This window comes from Arachis ipaensis, chromosome B8, assembly GCF_059453495.1.
Source record: "Arachis ipaensis isolate K30076 ecotype BB chromosome B8, ASM5945349v1, whole genome shotgun sequence".
NCBI classification, from domain to species: domain Eukaryota; kingdom Viridiplantae; phylum Streptophyta; class Magnoliopsida; order Fabales; family Fabaceae; genus Arachis; species Arachis ipaensis.
Window position 1 is genome coordinate 8276629 of NC_142443.1, and position 19442 is coordinate 8296070.

The following is a 19442-nucleotide window of genomic DNA, read 5'->3' on the forward strand; positions in this document are numbered from 1 at the left end:
CACAAGTCTGCTCTGGATGTTGCTGAGTTGTCTTCAGCTTTAGAGAAAAAGGAGAAAGCTATTACAGAATTGTCTTCCTCGTTAAAGTTGAAGGAGTCCGAGCTTGCTGAGGAAAAACGTCTTCACCTGTCTTGTGCGGAGGAGATGAAGACTGTTCAGGCTGACAATGATCGCTTGGGGTCAAGGGTGAAGGAGTTGCAGACTGAGGTTTATGAGTCATATGCACAAGGCTTTGAGTGCGCTGTTTCTCAAGTGCGGGTGTTGTTTCTTGGATCAGATGCGGACATGCTTGATGCAACTAAAGTGGTTGTGAATGGGCAGCTTGTGGATGATGGTGCTGCTGCTTCAGATGATAGCGGGGAGTCTAGTATTGGCGATAAGGCAGACTAGGCCTTTAGTATTTGATTATTTTGTACATTTGTAGCCTCTTTTGAACTTTGTGGCTGTCTATCTTGAACTTTGTTTTTTGAATATTTGGCGGTAATGTTTTGGGTACCAAGTGTATAACTTGGTTGTGATACTTTTGTTTTCCGAGCATATAGCTCGGCTTGATGATGACTTATCTTATAAAATTTGATTTTTTGGATAAACGTATGATTGTGTGTTGGAAGTAATCGTATATATGTATCGAAGATGGCCAAAGCCATTCTCTGTTTAAGTGAACTTGTTGGAAATGAGAGTATATGTTCTAATGTAGAACTTGTATTTTTGAATGGAAGCGCGTTAGGATTTGTTTAAGTGACTTCATGATATTGCTTGTTTGTACTTCCTCCGAGCAGTATGCTCGGCATGCGCATGTTGTTTTCCGAGTATGAAGCTCGGATCAGTTTAATTAGATAAACTTTGACTTATTCTTATGCTGGTAGTTTTCCGAGGAATATGCTCGGCTCGCGATGTTTAGGGTTCTGAGGATTATGCTCGGATAGTTTGAAGTGTTTTCTAACTGAAATGTATGCTAACTGTCAAAATGAGAACATTAAGTTGTATGGGTACAATGATTTGTTGCGTCCGGCCTCGTTAAAACCCTTTCCGAGTAAAACCCTTGTGTTTTGGGAAAAAACCGTCGGAGGAAAAAAGAGTACCATCATTCGCTTATTACACAGGCTATGTCACGATTGATATTCCCTTAGAGAGGAGACGTTCCATGTTCCCGGGAGTTGCTCTCCTCTAAGGGTTTCTAATTTGTAAGCCCCCTTTTCCGAGGTTTTGGAGAACTCGGAAGGGACCTTCCCAATTTGCCGCTAATTTGCCATGTGCTGGTGGTTTCCGTGCATCTTCTGTTCGTCTGAGTACAAGGTCTCCATTGTTGAAAGACCTGTGGACTACTCTTTTGTGGTGTCTTTGCTCTAGATATCGTTTTCTGGCTCGCTGCTTTATGGCGGAGATGTCTTTGTCTTCTTCTACGAGGTCCAGTTCAGCTGACCGAGCTTGTTGATTGTTTGGTTGATTATAGAGCTCGGTCCTTAACGTTGGGACGCTGACCTCTACTGGAATGAGCGCTTCTGCGCCATATACCAATTTGAAGGGAGTTTCCCCTGTGGCAGTTTGGATGCTGGTGTTGTAACTCCATAGAATTTCTGGAATGAGGTCGGCCCACTCCCCTTTAGCTTCGCTGAGTTTTTTCTTTAATCCCTGCAAGATAATTCTGTTAGCTGATTCAACTTGTCCGTTAGTTTGCGGGTGCTCTACTGAGCTGAAGTGATGTTTGATGTTAAAATTTGTCAGAAAAGTGGCGAGCTTATGATCTGTAAATTGTCTCCCGTTATCCGAGATTATCTCTCGTGGGATACCGTATCTGCATATGATATTTTTCCATATAAAGGATCGCACTTTTTCTGCTGTTATGTGTGCTAGTGGTTGTGCTTCTATCCACTTGGAGAAATAATCAATTGACACTAAGAGGAACTTTACCTGGCCTGGCGCTTTCGGAAAGGGTCCGAGGATATCCAATCCCCACCTATCGAAAGGCCAGCTTACCTCTATGGTATGGAGCTCCTCGGCTGGGGTCTCTGAGAGGGTGGCATGCTTTTGACAATTATCACATGCTTTGACTTTTGTGATGCAGTCCCGTTTTATCGTCGGCCAATAGTATCCTGTTCGCAAGATCTTCGTTGCTAATGCTCGGCCGCCGATATGGTTGCCACAGACTCCTTCATGGGTTTCAGCCATAACCTCCTCGGCTTCCTCTTTGCTGATGCACTTGAGCAATGGTTGTGAATGTCCTCGCCTGTATAAGGTGTTTCCGAGCACTGTATAGAAGCTTGCTCTTCTTCTGAAGAGCGGCAAGTTCGGCTCACCTTTTGGAATGGTGCCTGTATTGATGTAATCGAAAAAAGGTGTTCGCCAATCTGGGACCTGTGTAATACTTAAAATTGTTTCTTGCTCAAAACTTGGTTTGTCAAGTGTTAGCTGGGACAGTGCCGATGTGTTTTCGGCTTACCGTGTTGTGGCTAACTTAGATAACATATCGGCCCTGGTGTTTTGTTCTCGGTTTACATGGATAATATCAAATTCTTTAAATTTTGAAATTAGATCCTTTGTTATGAGCCAATATTTCTCTAACAAAGGATCTTTTACCTGAAATTCGCCCTTTATTTGATGTACCACTAAGGAAGAGTCGCAGTAGGCTGTTATTCGAGGTATTTGTAGTTGTAGGGCGAGCTTTAGTCCAGCAAGTAGGGCCTCATACTCTGCCTGATTGTTGCTTGCGTTGAAGCGGAACTGTAGTGACTGCTCGGCCACCACTTTGTCTCCTTCTTTTAGTAGTATCCCTGCCCCACTGCCTTCTTTGTTTGACGCTCCATCTACATGTATGCTCCAACTGACCTCTGTATTATGTGTATCATTAGTCATCTCCGATATAAAGTCGGCTAGCACCTGTGACTTCAGTGTTTTCCTTGAGTCGTACTGGATGTCGAACTCGGAGAGCTTGACCGACCACTTTATCAACCTGCCGGCGAGCTCGGGTCTGGTCAATATCTGCCTTAGCGGTTGGTCCGTTCGTACTATGATTGTGTGGCTCTGAAAATAGTGCCGCAGTCTTCTTGCTGTGGTGACTAGTGCTAGCGCCAGTTGTTCTATCTTCGGGTACCTTGTTTCTGTTGGTTGTAGCACCCTACTGATGAAGTATACTGGGCTTTGCTTTCTTCCTGTTTCTGTTACTAAAACCGAGCTTATAGCATGGTTAGATACTGATAGGTATAAATACAGTGGGTTACCTGTCTCTGGTCTTTGGAGGATTGGTGGTGATGTTAAGTGTTGTTTAAGTTCGGTAAAAGCGTTTTCGCATTCGTCTGTCCAGTTGAACTTCCTGCCTTTAGAGAATGTCTGGAAAAAGTGATAAAATCGGTTTGCCACTGCAGGTAGGAAACGTGACAGGGCAGCTATTCGTCCTGCAAGTTGCTGGACTTCCTTTACCGTTTTTGGGCTTGTCATGTTCAGCACGGCCCTGCACTTTTCTGGGTTGGCCTCGATGCCTCGAGATGTTAACATGAATCCCAGGAACTTCCCTCCTTGTACTCCGAACGCACATTTGTCTGGATTGAGTCTCATGTTATATGCTCGGAGTTGTCTGAAGATTTCTACTAGGTCGTCACAGTGTGACCCCTGCATAGGTGTTTTTGCTACCATGTCATCTACGTAGACCTCCATATTGCGGCCTATCTGTTGTTGGAATACCTTGTCCATTAGCCTTTGATATGTTGCCCCTGCATTCTTTAGGCCAAAGGGCATTACCTTGTAACAAAAATTCCCATGTTCTGTTATAAAAGCTGTTTTGCTTTGGTCTTCTGGATGCATTAGAATCTGGTTATAGCCAGAGTATGCATCCATAAAACTCAAAGCTTTGAAACCAGAGGCGTTATCAACTAATTTATCAATGCAAGGCAGTGGATATGCATCTTTAGGGCAAGCTTTATTTAAGTTTGTAAAGTCGACGCACATGCGCCATTTACCTGAGCTCTTCCTTACCATTACCACGTTGGACAACCATGTGGTGAAGCGAATCTCTCTGATGAAACCTGCATTGAGGAGCTTCTGGGTTTCTTCGAGTGCTGCTTGTTTTTTCTCTTCTCCGAGGTTCCTTTTCTTCTGTGCAACTGGTCGGATTGTTTTGTCAATTGCTAGCTTATGGCAGATGACTTCTGGGTTGATTCCGGGCATGTCATCTGGTGTCCATGCAAAAAGGTCGGCGTTCTGACGCAGTATGTGGATGAGTCTTGCTCGGTCTGTCCCTTCTAATGCCTCTCCGACATATGTGCATGGTTTGTCGTCTGCTGTTAGTGTTATTTGTTGAAGATCGTCCATTGGCCGAGGTCTTTCGCCGAGGTCTTCCCTTGGGTCTAGATCGGCTAGTGTTGCTGAGTTGGCCGTCATGTGGATTGCTTGAACCTGGGGCCGAGCTTCCTGTTCTGTTTGGACTGGTTTTAGGCCAGCGTTGTAACACTGCCGAGCTTCTTGATGGTCGGCGTACACCGTAGCGATCTTGTTTTCCTGCACTGGAAACTTGACACACAGGTGTAATGTGGACACCACTGCCCTGAATATGTTCAGTGCGGGTCTCCCAAGTATAATATTATAAGGGCTGTAACAGTTTACTATTAGATATTGAATATCAATTGATTTTGACGTAGGGATCTCTCCCATTGTGGTCTTTAGCCATATATGCCCCATGATGGGGACTCTCTCTCCGGAGAACCCAATTAGCTCTCCAGAGGAGGGTTGTATCAATTTCTCTGATAATTTCATTTTTGTAAAAGTAGAGTAAAATAAAATGTCAGCACTACTACCTGGATCTAACAATGTTTTTCTTACCAACAGCTCTCCGACCTGGATGGAAATTACCACGGGATCGTCGAGGTTAGGGCTTGCCAATTTGAAGTCTGTTTGGTTGAAGGATATTGTGACGTCTGGTTCTTTGTCCTTCTTTGGTTGTATGGTTCCTTCGATTGCCAGCATTGTTCTATAGCTCCGCTTCCTGGCCGAGCTTGTTTCTCCTCCGCCTGCGAATCCTCCTGATATGTGGTTGATGACTCCTCTTGGTGGATCAGGAGTCGTCCTCTCTTTTTTGTCGTCAGCCGTTGCTTGCTTATGCTCTGCCCTGTCCGAGTTTCCTCCTCTGCCCTTCCGGGTCTCAATGTATTTGTCCAGGAGACCTTGGCGTGCTAGTCTTTCCAGGAGGTCCTTCGCAACGATGCAGTCATCTGTGGTATGACCGAACTTTCGGTGGAAGGCACAATGTTTTGTCTTGTCCACAAATCGTTGATCCTGGTAGTTCCCTGCTCGGGCTGGTGGTTTTATGATTCTGGCGTTGAGGATCTCTCTGATGATGTTCTCTCTTCTGGTGTTAAATCTGGTGTATGTGTTGTACTTTGACGCGGGCTCAGGAGGTTTTTTTGTGTCCCTGTTGCCTGGCGATCTGAAAGTCCTTTCCTCATCTCTCCGATGTGGCTGTTTGTCTGATTTCTGGGCTTCTCGGAGTTCTTCGATCTCCATTTGCCCAGCCGCCCTTTCTCGGAATTCCTCTAGCGTCTTTGGTTTTGTTATGGCAATGGTCTCCCGAAATTTGCCAGGTCTGAGGCCGGCCTTGAGAGCGTGCAGGTGAACGGCCGGGTCCAAGTCTTGGATCTCCATAGTGGCGTCAGCGAATCTGGTCATGTAGTCTTTCAGACTCTCGTGCTGACCTTGTTTGATGGTGCCGAGAAAGTCCAAGCCATGTACATATATTCTTGATGCAGCGAAGTAATCAATAAATGATCTGGCGAGGTCTTCAAAGGAGGAGATCGAACCTGCAGAAAGTTTAGAAAACCAGAGTAACGCTGCACCATCTAGGTAAGTGGGAAATGCTCGACAGAGGACGGGCTCATTGTTCGGGCCGTTGAAGAACATCATCGATTGGAACTTCTTCACATGGGCTCGGGGGTCGCCGAACCCCTTGTACGGCTCCAGCGCGGTGGGCAGCGTAAAGTTTTTTGGCATCTGGTAATTCGTGATCTCCTCGGAGAAGGGGTTGTCGAGGGTGAGCTTTTCCTTTGGCGGGACGATGTTTAAAGGGTCCGCCGTACTTTGAGCCGAGCCTTTGGAGTTCTCTCCATTATTTTGTGTTGGGAGCTCGGCTATCCTTCGTACCTCCGCCTGAAGCTCAGCGATCTGAGCCAGGAGGTCATCCTGTGAGAGTTGTGGATTTTCCTTGTCAGCCATGTCCGAGGATCGGGGATCCTGCAAGATAAGGTAAAAGACTAAACGAAGGAAACAGTGGGGTTAGATGTACTCCGGCCCCACGGTGGGTGCCAAGTGATTCGTCTGAACACTGGATAGGCCGAGCTTAAGCACTTCCGGGTGAGTCGTCAACTGAGAGGAAGAGCTTCACGCTGGCCAATGGTCGAACACCGCGGCGGGAATACCTGCAAAAGATACTCCGACGCTCAAGTTAGTAATAGTCTCAGAAAAGAGAGAGAGTAATTAAGTGAGAGTGAATAAGTAAATATGAAAACTGATAGTGGAACCTGAGACCTAGCTGAGTATATCAGCTAGGTTTTATAGGAGTCCGTTTTCACCCGTTGGTGGGTGAGTCCTAGTTTATAGATTGGTTAGGATATTCTGTTATGGTGCTATAAATCTGCTGAGCACGTTTCTTATTTTCAATTAGGTGATGCTGCTTCGGTCCTGATCACGTGCCGAGATTTTCGGACGGCTGATACGGGACCGAGCTTTATGATGCACGTGTCTTTTTATTCGAATGGGTGAGGCCGAGCTTATCTGCTTTTGTTCCGAGCTTGTTTAATGCGACGTCAGCCTCGGATATTTGTGTGCCGAGCATTTCGGGCGACCGAGGATACAAGTAACGTATCACTTCCCAAAAACCACAAGAAAATTTTCTATTGTTCTTGTTGTTGCTGTTCTTGATCCTTGAGAATTTTTCGGTGAGCGAGGATTTTGTTCAACAACAATGAACGGTAAGTTTGTAAATTTATTAACTTAATGGCGGTGTGCCTTTGATCTGACAAGATTCGATCGGATTCAATTTAATTTGTTGCACGAATATAAATAAATACAATATTTTTTGGGAAAGAAATTCGGCAATAACAAACAAGATAATAAAAAATCAAAAACCAACCCACACTGTTACATGCGCATACAACACACACATTGTTAGCCGGTAAAAGTTACATGTGCATACAACACACACATTGTTAGCCGATAAAAGTTGGAGGTCCAGGAATGGTCTTTGTTCTATCTTGGCAGCGTCCATGGAAGAGTACAGAGGAAGACCGACACAAGCAGAGCAGATCGGTGCAAGTTGCAGCGGAAGAAGAGACTACGTTCCACCAGAAGCCAACGGCGGTAACTAAAGAAGAGGATGAAGAGGAGTTGGACGGCGCAACAACGGCGATCTCTGTGACATTGGGCGGAGGGTGTTCAGCGAAGCAGCAGCTACCTAATCACGACAGAGAGAAACTGCGCGCAAGGACCGGCGGCGTTGTGGTAGAGGAACGTGCAGGGACTGGCGGCGACGTGGAACACCTTGCAGGGGCTGCGGCATAGTGGAGCTTCAAGTAGAAGACAAAGAAGCTGTTGAACATGGGACGAAGGAAATCCTATTCCTTGCTGGGTTTGGGTTTGGTTTGATGCGGGTAGGATCCAAGTTCGGGTAGGACTGTCAAGCTAACGTGTCACCTTAGTAAAATTTAACGTGGTTAATGACAGAATAGATAAAAGGACTAACGTGATTAATTTTAAATTTTTTTGAGGACAATTTTGATTAATTTAATCTTTCGAAAATTAATTTAGAGATCAAGTAATTTTTTAGAGACTAATTTGACTATTTACTCAATGTATAACATTACACTTTATCTCGTTGCAATTAAAATAATATAATTTTTCTCCAAAACTAAGGAGTTCATTTTCCTTCCTCTACTCACTTTATTTGTTTTGGTCTTTTAGTCAATATGCCAAAATTTTAAAAGTTTATTACTAAAATATTTCATATGATACTTTTTCATTATAATTGAAATAATTTTTTTTTCTAAAATTAAGGCGCTTTTTTGTTATCCCTTAGCACTTTCTCTATCTCTCTTCTTTCTTTATTCACCGTATTTTTCTGATATATTATTATTAATCCATTTTATTAATTATATATTACTAATTTCACAACCAAAACATATATGATATTAATTTAATTGTAATTGAATTAAAATTTTTTTCTTTAAAAATCAAAGTGGTCTCTCCTTCTCCTTCTTTTTTTTTCTATTTTTTTCTTTCATTCATTTTATCTCTCTTATATATTATCACTAATTATTAATTATTAATTATTAATTATTAATTTGACAAACAAAATATATCACATAATATTTTGTTATTATAATTGAAATTAAAATGTGTTATATATTATTAATAATTTAATAATTAAAATACGTTACATAATACTTTTTTTCATTGTAATTGAAATAATTTTTTTTTTTCTAAAATTAAAAAGTTTTTTCTCATTTTTTTCTCACTCTATCTCTATTGACTTTTTAATCAATATGTCATAATTTCTAAAACTTATTACTAAAATGTCATTTTTTAAAACTATTTATTCATATGTCGTCGTTTTTCCACTATGATACCTATTATTATTATTATTTTTTTGGTTGTCTTAACTGAAAAGCGCTTATCCAAGAAGCACTTCTAAAAAAAACACTAATTCACAAATTATTTGCCATGCAAGAGGTGTTAAATAAAAACAAAAATCTCATATTTTTTTTGTCATTTGATAAAATTTTTAACATTTTTTACAAAAATTTTAGATATTTTTTATTTTTAAAGTCATAATAAAAATTAAAATTTGAGATACAATTTATTTTAAAATATACAATTTCATAATATTATTGTAGACAAAAATACTAATCACAACTAATTTAGAGAATTGAACATCAAGTATTCTTCTTTAGTATCACTCTTTATATTATGTAGGAGAAGATAATTATTCGAACTACCTAATATTATGTTAAACATACATCAATATAAAACTTTTTAAGTATAAATTCAACATATAGTTTACTTTCCTATTTCAAATCATAATTGTTCCATTATTTTATATATCTTTTTTCAGAATTATAATAAAAAGTAATTATCTATTTCTCTATATTATCCTCTCATTCGATGATCTATTTAAATCAATGCATGCCAGTCCTCATTAAATTAAACTAATATAATTTAATGCTTGATTGTTTGTTTTTTAGAAAGATTAAAGTTATTACATCATTGTTCTTAAATTAAGCCAACTCAAAACGGTTGCTAATATAATATTTTAACTGCAAAGAATTTAGCGAGTATGCACCCACGCCAAACATGTAACGAATGTAAGCATGATATTCATGAATTGGATCGAATCTGTAAATCTGTGGTAAATATTCGCATCGAATTTAAAAATTGCAGATACAATTCGATCTGTAAATTAATTGGATCGAATCGCGGATATCTGTTCTATATCCGTGTATTTGATCTGCGGATCCGCACAATGATAATTAAAAAATAAATAAATAAATATATGTTTAGTATTATATTTACTTGTTTATATGTTTTAGTGAGTAATTATTATTTATATATTATATTATTTTATTTTTTAAGTATATACCTATTTTGGTCGACACTTTAGTCCCCAACTAAAATTAATTACTCGATTGGTCCCTAACAATTAACTCCGTCAGTCACTTAAGTCCTTTATTCCGTTAATTCTAACGGAGGACAAAATAGTCCCTGACAACTCTAACAGGGGACAAAATGGTCCCTGATCTCCTTTGTTTGGAAACAACACTGTTCTCTCCCAATTTTCTTCATATCTCGCATAACACTAACAGTTTAACACTGTAACTTCAAACTACACAATGCACACTCTATAAATTTAATGTTCACAAGAAAAAAATCATCAACTTATTCTCAACCAATTCATACTCAGGAAACTAATGTCTATGTCTCTCAACTAGTTGTCGTCTTCGATGGATCCCATGAATCTAGACGGCAAGTCTGATTTGTTAAATCTCGTCGTCGTTGTTGCCATCTCCCTCCTCCTCTGCCCTAACATCTCCATGACCACATTGTCCACCATTCCGATCACTTCCTTCAGCTTCTTCTCCGAACCAATGTTCAGTAATCGCTTCAGTTTCCATATGAGCGGCAACGGCGACATTGTTCGTTGTAATAGCTTGGATGCGAGGTTGAAATTGTCTGCCAACTTAGACTCCGGAAAAGAAGGAATGAAGCACTCGGTGTCTATTTGAAATGAGAATTTGCATATGATGTCAAAGGAGAATCTTCTCATGATGTCCTAACGTCCAACAATCTATATTGGTTGCCGAAGAGTGGAGAAAGGCGTGCCCTTAGAGTAGTTGTGGAAATTAGTCTTGAGGATGTCGTGGACGTTGTCGGGGTTGGAGGTGATGTTATCAAAGACGTGCAAGTGGATGCTTTTGGTGGGTGAAGTGCAGAGGAGGTGGATGTATCAGTCACAAAGATTTAGGAAGTGTGTGGTCCATGACATCTTGAGGTAGGTGCGACACGTGTGACAATTACACCATGGCTTAATCTTGGAGCTAATGAGGAGGAAGGAAAAGATGGAAAAGAAGACTGTGAAAGTGAAGAAGAAGAGTATGAATGTTAGGGTTATGCGAGATATGATAAAAATTGGGGAAGAATAGTGTCGTTTTCGAATAAAGGGGTCACTGATAATTTTGTCCCTTGTTAGAGTTGGCAGGGATTATTTTGTCTCATGTTAGAGTTTTCATGGACTATTTTGTCTTCCGTTAGAGTTGACGGAGCCAAGGACCTAAGTGACTGACGGAATTAATTATTAGGGACCAATCGAGTAATTAATTTTAGTTGAGGACTAAAGTGTCCAGTCTGAAATTCTTTGAGGACCAAAATGGGTATATACTCTTATTTTTTTATTCAAAAATAGTTTGATTAAAATTATTTTAAGAATAAATAAGTTTAAAAGTGTGAAAGAAATATTTTATTGAATTTTTTATATAGAAATATGATTAAAAAAAAAGATTCAATTATGTGGATATATCCAATATCCAATCCGAATATTTGCGGATCGGATCGGATCCGACACTAAAAAACGCGGATATCATATCCGATCCGATCCGATTCGCGTAGACCCCTAAACGTAAGACTATCAATGTTGGTAATTAAACACTAGTAGTAAATACTAATTGCAATTTCTTTACTACTTTTCTTAGATTCCTAACTGATAAAAGTTTAATATTCTGGCACCTTGGGTTGGTTACATACTTGGATTAGGTGCCTGCAACACTAGAGGGATAGGATAGGAACCTCTCTCACATTTGCTCCACAAACCACAGAAATGATTAATATTTTATTTCCACTTGAATTGTGCTGCCATATTTTGATTGGCTATTAGACCCGAGAAAGATTCCTAGTGAAAATCAATACCCAATTGATGTGGGTGCAAGTAAACTAAACACAAAATTCTAATATAGTGGAACAGAGAAAAATTCATTTTTAAAATTATGTATCTAGGAAAAAAGCCAAACATAAATTGTTGTTAATTTAACAAGTCATCAACAACTATCACCTGTTAATTCTCCTTCAGACTTGAAGCAAATAATTATAAGATAGTTACCAACTCCAGCTATTGCATGATTGAACCAAAATTATACATCATTCTAAAGCGACTCCTCCAAATTCCTCTATGGTTCCCTATATATATAGACTTGTATATACTTAAAGCCATGTATCAATAAAATCTCTCTAATCAAGTTTCATCAAACCTTAATACATCCTGTGACTCTTCCTCTGACATTATCAAATATGGGTGTACTTGAAATCATAGTCAGAGTAACTTTGGTGACTGTACTTATCAAATTGGTCATGGCTACAGATCACATTGTTGGAGGACCAAATGGAGGGTGGGATACAAGCTCAGACCTTCAATCATGGGCATTATCTCAGAAGTTTTCAGTTGGAGACAAACTCAGTAAGTCTCTTGCAATGCATTCATCAACAAACTACAACTTTTAATATAAATTCTACTTAACAACTGTCTTTCATATATTATTGTTGTGCAGTTTTTCAGTATCCACCAAATCATAATGTGATTGAAGTTACTAAAGCAGATTATGACTCTTGCCAATTAACAAAACCAATTCAGACCTACAATGATGGCAAGACAACCATTCCTCTTACTTCACCAGGAAAAAAGTACTACATTTGTGGAACAATAGGACATTGCAGCACAGGAATGAAGGTTGAAATAGACACTACTCTAGCCACTGCTGCAACTTCCTCTGCTTCATCATCACCAGTAGAATCTCCTTCACCACAAGAAATTCCCATCATTCCCTCTCCAGGTCCAGAGGGAGTAACACTAACCCCTTCACCATCAGCTGAATCACCGAGTTATGGTGTTCCATTGGCATCATCTCCATTGTTGGATACACCTCTTGAAACTCCTACACTCTCACCAATGGTTCCTTCCACTGAATTTACTGGTTCTGCTGCCTCACCTCTCGAAAACCATTCGGTAGACCAGCCAGATTCATCATCAGCCAGCAAAGTCATGCAAGCGGCAGTGCTAAGCTATTTAACAATGATTGTGGCCTTTTAAGGATGAGAAATTTTCACTCTCCACCATTGTTTTCTGTTATTTGTGCTTATTATTCTATGTTAAACTATTGTGTTTGGTGTTTTTTCTTTGTTGTATTGGTGATTTGCTGTGGTTGAAATTTCATAAAGACTAATCCATAATCCATAATGCATCCATCAGTAATACACAACAGAAAACCATTTAATTATGATAGCATCACAAATTCAAAAGTAATACAATACAAGTTCACCTTATTGAAATGCTTCACAACACACTTTTAGGCTTACATTATTGGTAAGCACACACACACACAGTTCACAATCCACACAACTTAGACATTGATATATGTTTTAACAAACACAAAACAATGAAGTGGATGCTCTAACCACTCTATTATGCCACTGGTGGACGAAGGAGATGATCCTTTGATGTATCAACTGCAGCTGGGGGCATAAACTGCCACATGGCTATGCCAGGGTAACCTATGAAGGGTATCAGCTTTTGGCTAGCACCTTGTGCTTTCGTGGCGGCCGGAGCATGATGGAGGAAGCTTGGCTGAACATTTGTCATCTTGAATTGCTGCTCCAACTTCTCTCTCTCTACCTTGAGCCTATTTTTCTCATCCCGAAGCTCATTCTTCTCAGCCTGCAATGATTCTATTAAGTTCTTACTACTAAGTCAAAAGCTATAACGGTTCAGTCATATCTAACCCTTTTTCTGGTTTTTCATCAAGAAATTCTTAGAGGTTCTTCAAACAAGTCATACTCTAAGAGCACTTAAAAAATAACAACTATAGTCTAATCTTATGAAGAAGAGCATGTTACTTGAAAGTAACCATTACAAACAGAAAATCACCCACCTTGAGCTCTTTAATTTTTTCAAGCATTTCATCATTCATTTCCTTCAGCTTCTCTGCTTCATCTCTTAATTGGTTTACGACTCGGACGGCATCACTTAATATGGCAACCTTGTCGGTTTTGGGCTGCATGCTACCAGGCTCCAAGATGGAACTCAGTTCCAGAAACCTTAAAACCATGCCAAATTTTGAGGACATGAGATTCAGAGAAGACTATACTCAATCACACAAATTTAAAATAATAGCATGCCTCTCATTCAGTTTGTCCCTTCGCAATTTCTCTCGACATGCCTTGGTTCCAGATGCACATGATTCAGTCCTCAACCTGAAGTAACAGTTGCAAAATTATAGAGGTGAACACAAGTGAATCATAAGAGAGCAATTAATACTTAGTTCCGGATCTTCATTGATACAATGTTAGATTTTTCCATTAGCTATTACGATCAATATTAAACATGATATCTAGGCTCAATGCAGAATCAAGTATGTAGGAGCAAGCATGGCATTTCCATGACATAGCTAACATAGTCTTCTTTGCTTGATTCCTTAGAAAATTTCAAATCCTTCCTCATCCTAATAATGATAGATTTTTTCAAAATTCAGTTTATATGATCCAATATGTCCTATACTATTCATAAACCACATTGCCTAATATGCAAGTCATTACAGTTTCCCCTCACAACTGATAAAAACAAATCAGAGACCAGGGCCAAGCTGCATATTATACAAAATTTCTAAATATTTGATGTTATCATTACATGATGAAAATGCCAAATTATGAATAATAGTGGCTAAACTGTTTAGAAGGAAGGATTTTAGAAGAAAAGAGACATTACCGCTTTGAAGGGCCACCTTCCAGCACAATTGAATCCACTGAGTATTCCATTTCCAAGCTGCAATCATGAAGCAGTTATGTGATGATCCGGTAAAAAATCCATAGAATTCCCTGCTTTTAAACTTGGGTTGAAACTTGAAACAAAAGAGAAAGTTGAAGAACAAAACAAAACCCAAAAACACCCACCTGATATTGGAAGAAGGAGGCTTGAAATTGGTGTGTGGCTGAGGTTGAGGCAGCCAGGTGAAAGCAGCAGAGTCTGGAGCCATGAAGTCAGCAACAGAGATGTTATCAAAGCCATAATCGTAGAGCCAATTGGATGTGCCTCCTGAAGAATCTATGTCCATATTGAGAGGGAGTGAGAAGAAACAACAAGTGCTTGTGTGTGAACTGAAACCAAGTATGAAAGGAATATATTACTATGTATATATGTTTTTCATTTTGTTTTTGTTGCTTTGGATTTGGTTTACTTGCTTGTTCTATAGAAATAGAGAGTACTTAAAAAAAAAAGGAAAGTCATTGTGGCTGTGAGAGGCAGTGACGGAAGCAGCAGCACAAGAAAGAGTGAGTGTGTGTGTGTCATGCACAGTGATAGCCAATGCATTTGCATTACGTTGAAACAGTGTTCAGACTCCGGAGCCAACTCAACGGAATCTCTCAGCATTAAAGATTTTATAACAAGTATAGTTTCTTTTTAAGCATCAAAATTACCTTATAAGTAAAACTCTAAGGCTCAAAATCATATGGCTTAAAAGAGAGTGAACATATTCCTTCTTTGATGCCTTTCCTGGGGAATGAAATGGAATTAGAAATTACCACTTTTAAGCATAAACATAATATATAAGGAGGACCAATTATGAGGACTGGGTCATTGGGTGGGGCAGCTAGCTACTGTGGTTGTTTCTAGAAATTACGTTATTGAAATTGACATCCTAATCATAACGATTAGTATAGTAGTGATGACAAATTGAGAATAGATTAATAGTGATTAGTTCATTTATGCAGAGTAGTCCACTAAACTAATATTCTTGAGTCCTGTTATATTTGCGCATAATAAAATCCAACTAGGCTTCTTTGGATGGCTTCTTTCATGCCATAACATGACGTAGTACTTGATGTCCATCAACAACAATAACAATACATCTTATTAGAATATTGTGACGCACTTTATTATCCAACATTCCTACTCACCCATGAAATTCAAACAGTTACCGCTGCAATATTACGCAGCCTTTCAAAGGCTAAGAGCCTAAGATCACTCTTTTTCTCATCACACCTTTCCTACATTTTGCTACCTATTTCTATTTCGGGGAAAAGTCCCCCCATGGCCACACTGCCACACATAAATAATTATTTTATAGGTCTCGTCAAGAAGGAAACTAAAACAAAAAAGAGAAAAACCCAAAACAGCCTGACAATTCCCTCGAAAGATAACGAAATCTCATCGCCAAAAAAAAGTTTTTTTTTGGTACAGGGACTAATAGTCCCAAAAAAAAATATCAGAAATCGGATTAGGTCTTTTTTTTTTTTATCAGGAACCTCGTTGTCCTTTCGAGATAATTGTCAAGAGCTAGGTGGGTATTCACTCAAAAAAAAAAAAGAATTGTGGTCTGTGTTCTTTATTAGAAAAAAAAAGGAAATTAATATTTTTTTAAAAAATAATTAGAAAATATTTATTTTTTAAATTTCTTTTTTTTCTCATAATCTTTGCACATTTATTATTTTATTGGCTCAAAACCGTTGTAATGTTATCCAATTACGTTACTGGTTAATTAAGTTGTAAATAATAATTAGTTTTAGCTAACAAACTCATGAATTAATAATAAAAAATGTTAAATATATACTAAAATCAACTACTAAAATCAATTCTCGTATTTTTTTGTATAAATATATATAATTTAATTTATTTTTAATATGTATTTTATATTTTATTGTATATTCTTTTGACGACTGATTTTGATATTTACCTAACATAGTTGTATAATAATATATATAATAAATGAATGTCAATTCAACTATTATCAAGAATTGATCACCTTAATTTTTTCTTTTCATTGATATTATCAAATGTGATTTTATATCATTTAATATTTTCTCTCATATATTTGTTTTCCTAATTAAAAAGAGTATAGTTAGAGATTATACTTTTATAACACATAAGGATAAAAAATTAAGAGGATGATTTCCACTATTACTTAAGTACCGAATCGCATCTAACGAAAATGCAACTAAAGGGAAAAAGGCCAATGGGTTACTAATCTTGATGGACCAATGAATGATAATTAATTAGGGCTACTATCTATTGGGTTACAGTTCAAATTATCGCCCAAACTAATGAGTTTGTCGATATTAAGCATAATGATTTCTCCCCGTCCGAAAAATAATTTCCCATAGATGGACAATAAAACATAAGTGAAGTGTACTATAAATTTCAACCTTGTACTGAAATAGGGGGCCCATGAATCATGATCCGGGCCTTACGGTGAGTGTTCACTCGCTCCTGGGCCTGAGAAGAATCAGTCAGCGTCCAGCGAGGACCAAACGAAATTATTATTGCATCGGTTTCGGCCTAAGGAGGTGGGTGAGAGCTGTAGCACTAGTAATTACGAATTAAACATAATTTAGTAATTGACATCTTATTTGTATACAGGGTGGCAAACGGGGCTAAATCTGTCGGATCGATCCGCGTAACATGTCAAAAAAGACGAATTGGACTGAAAAATTGGGACCGTCAAATAGTAAAAGCCCGTCTAACCCGCACCGCTTAAACCGTGGGTTTTGGTGGGCTTTGGCGGGTTTTTTTTGCAAGGGGTATTTTTACAATTGTTTTTGCCAAAATCCAACTTCCCCTAACCTAACTTACAAGAGAATGGAGATGAAAATTGAGTGTTTTGGATTATGATTATTTTGTTTTAGAGATAATATTTATAATTATGTTTTGGATTATGTTTATTTTGCTTTAGGAACAATATTTATAATTATATTTTGGATGAAAACTTGGTTAATAATTATGTTTATTAGATATTTATAATTACAAAGACTTTAATGTTTGTGAATATAAAAATTATAATTTGTTTATACTTTTAAAAATTATAATAGTTAAAAGTAAAAAGTAGAAGAGATTTTTTAATGCCTTTATATATATTATTTAATAGTTAAAAGTAAAAAAAATAGGATATTTGGCGGGTTTAACCCGTCGGCCCGCCGTTAGGCGGGACGGGTTGGGATTCTGAGACCGCTTCACTAGACGGGACGGGGCGGGCTTCACCGCTTGCCACCCCTATGTATATAGGATAGAAATATAATTATTTATTTATGTTTTTTTAACTTAAATTTTTAAAATAATTAATTTTGTAATATTATATAAGGAATTTTATGACTAAAAATATTTAAAATAGTAGAAACTTAAGTATAATTAATTTTATGTAAAATTAATAATTAAAATTTTTTAATAATTTAACTAAATTATTATCAACTTCAGTCGACCAAAAAGAGAAAATCGGAGATAGATTATATCACTTTTATGAATTTAAACTTCAAATGCTTGAGATAATTATTTTGACAATATCTAAATTTGGAATCCGATGAGTTGGCTAACAGACGAAGGGAAAAAAAGGTAGGATAAGTGCCTGAGCAGTTGAACCTTACGAATTATGATGTTTCAAGAGTCCAAAGACAACAAAAGAATTTGCTCTAAAATAATGTAAAGGGATAGTTTGTGATCATTGATAGACATAGTAAAATTATGAGTAACAATGCATAGGAAAGTTAAACAGCAGTGTCATGAAGTGGAAATCAAAGTATACGGCAGGGGCGGCACCGTAAATTCACTACTAAACAAGCTTTACAGAGATGCTCGTCTTCCTTATCTCACGGCCTCATTTCTCAACTCTCAACAACCAGCCATCATTGAAAAGGGGGAAAAAGATTAACTAAATGTGAAAATAATTGTAACAGGAAAAAAAAAATGTGAAGACTCAGATCCACCGTTGCATCCACGTACATTGTCTTCTATACAACGATCCGGAATTGAACCCAAAAATAGAAGAAAATAAATTAAAAAAAAATTCCATGAGGAATGTTCTAGAGACCTCTTAATTACTAATCAGTATCCCTTAGCCGATCCTAATTCCTGTGTCGCGAAAATGCATGTACAGGACCAGGGGCTACTAGAGTGGAACCTCCTGGTGTAGGTGTACCCGTGGGTGGTGCTGCTACACTTGGAGGATTTGGAGTGGTGGTCGCCGCCGGAGCCGGAGGCGGCGGAGGAGATGTGTTCGAATCAGGAGGTGGAGGAGGAGCGTTAACGGGTGAAGGCGGCGGCGGCGATGTGGCGGTGATGGGGGCGGCGGTGGAAGCTGGAGGAGAAGGAGGAGTAACGGGATTGCCGCCATAAATGGGGGAAGGAGGGTTGGGAATGTTGAAATTGGGAGGTGGAAAACCTGAAGGAGGAGAGCATGAGGAATCATCATCGGAGCATTTGGTGGCGGCGTTGTGGTGGTGGCGGTGGAGGATCCCAAGTCCTAATACGAGGCCAATAACAACGAGAAGGGTGACAATGAAGATGAAGATCTTAGTTGCTTTTCCAACGTAGCAAATCATTGTGTGTGTGTGTTGTGTGAATCTGAAAGGCGATTTTGTTCTCAGATGCAGAGACGGGCGGTGTGGGTCTTATTGGAGTCTTTTTCGTCTTTTTCTCATGGTTGTTTTGGGGGAGAAACAAGAGTGCTGCGAGAAGCTGCTTATAAATAACGACATGGATTGGCAAGTGCTGAGAGAGAGAGTTAACCGAAATGGTATTTGTGTTTAAAGAATACAAGACTAATTGAGAGTTAATGTGAGCACGTGAAGGCTACCTTAAGTTGTTAGAAAGTTAAATTTGCCAATACCAAATTAGGACCAAGGTCAATGTTGCTTTCGCTTTACTGTCATGCTGGCTGCTACTAACCGCTTAGAAGTTTGTTTATTTATTTAGTTTAGTGAGTAGTTACGTACTATATAATATAACTGATGCTAACCATGCTTTTTGGCTATTGGCATTAACGATTAGAATAAGCCGCAATTACAAATTAAAGTGATTCTTTTGCTACACAAAGATATCTCAATGACTGCTAACGAAATAGAGAGTCAATAGAGCATTATTTATGTTTCTTTACTGCATA

The 19442-nt window shown here is 38.5% G+C and overlaps 4 protein-coding genes across 4 annotated transcripts; 1 reads left to right on the forward strand and 3 right to left on the reverse strand.

Annotated features, from left to right (window-relative positions):
- Positions 1–1167: 1167 nt before the first annotated feature.
- LOC148547115 (uncharacterized) lies at positions 1168–6198 on the reverse strand. Its single transcript, XM_088495304.1, has 3 exons — positions 3970–6198; positions 2578–3804; positions 1168–2355 (listed from the first exon to the last, which is right to left on the reverse strand). Exons 1-3 carry the CDS (start codon positions 6196–6198, stop codon positions 1168–1170), a joined length of 4644 nt encoding a protein of 1547 aa, XP_088351430.1.
- Positions 6199–11758: 5560 nt separating this feature from the next.
- LOC107613797 (early nodulin-like protein 8) lies at positions 11759–12692 on the forward strand. Its single transcript, XM_016315952.3, has 2 exons — positions 11759–11980; positions 12072–12692. Exons 1-2 carry the CDS (start codon positions 11815–11817, stop codon positions 12608–12610), a joined length of 705 nt encoding a protein of 234 aa, XP_016171438.1. The 5' UTR covers positions 11759–11814; the 3' UTR covers positions 12611–12692.
- Positions 12693–12769: 77 nt separating this feature from the next.
- LOC107613798 (transcription factor bHLH115) lies at positions 12770–14966 on the reverse strand. Its single transcript, XM_016315953.2, has 5 exons — positions 14467–14966; positions 14282–14338; positions 13696–13770; positions 13449–13614; positions 12770–13234 (listed from the first exon to the last, which is right to left on the reverse strand). Exons 1-5 carry the CDS (start codon positions 14625–14627, stop codon positions 12983–12985), a joined length of 711 nt encoding a protein of 236 aa, XP_016171439.2. The 5' UTR covers positions 14628–14966; the 3' UTR covers positions 12770–12982.
- Positions 14967–17979: 3013 nt separating this feature from the next.
- On the reverse strand, positions 17980–19146 carry LOC107610337 (proline-rich family protein). Its single transcript, XM_016312398.3, has one exon. The coding sequence runs from the start codon at positions 18880–18882 to the stop codon at positions 18406–18408; it is 477 nt and encodes a 158-aa protein (XP_016167884.1). The 5' UTR covers positions 18883–19146; the 3' UTR covers positions 17980–18405.
- Positions 19147–19442: the final 296 nt, after the last annotated feature.

Bases quoted from the DNA above. Each gene is read 5' to 3' on its own strand.
- LOC148547115 (XM_088495304.1), bottom strand. From the start codon at position 6,198: ATGGCTGACAAGGAAAATCCACAACTCTCACAGGATGACCTCCTGGCT. The intron at 3,805-3,969 runs GTAAGGAAGAGC...GGCTATAACCAG, and splicing joins GGTTGTCCAACGTGGTAATG to ATTCTAATGCATCCAGAAGA. The intron at 2,356-2,577 runs GTAAAAGATCCT...AGTATTACACAG, and splicing joins AAATAAAGGGCGAATTTCAG to GTCCCAGATTGGCGAACACC.
- LOC107613797 (XM_016315952.3), top strand. From the start codon at position 11,815: ATGGGTGTACTTGAAATCATAGTCAGAGTAACTTTGGTGACTGTACTT. The intron at 11,981-12,071 runs GTAAGTCTCTTG...ATTGTTGTGCAG, and splicing joins TTCAGTTGGAGACAAACTCA to TTTTTCAGTATCCACCAAAT.
- LOC107613798 (XM_016315953.2), bottom strand. From the start codon at position 14,627: ATGGACATAGATTCTTCAGGAGGCACATCCAATTGGCTCTACGATTAT. The intron at 14,339-14,466 runs GTGGGTGTTTTT...TCATGATTGCAG, and splicing joins CCTCCTTCTTCCAATATCAG to CTTGGAAATGGAATACTCAG. The intron at 13,615-13,695 runs GCATGCTATTAT...CATGGTTTTAAG, and splicing joins AGGGACAAACTGAATGAGAG to GTTTCTGGAACTGAGTTCCA.
- LOC107610337 (XM_016312398.3), bottom strand. From the start codon at position 18,882: ATGATTTGCTACGTTGGAAAAGCAACTAAGATCTTCATCTTCATTGTC.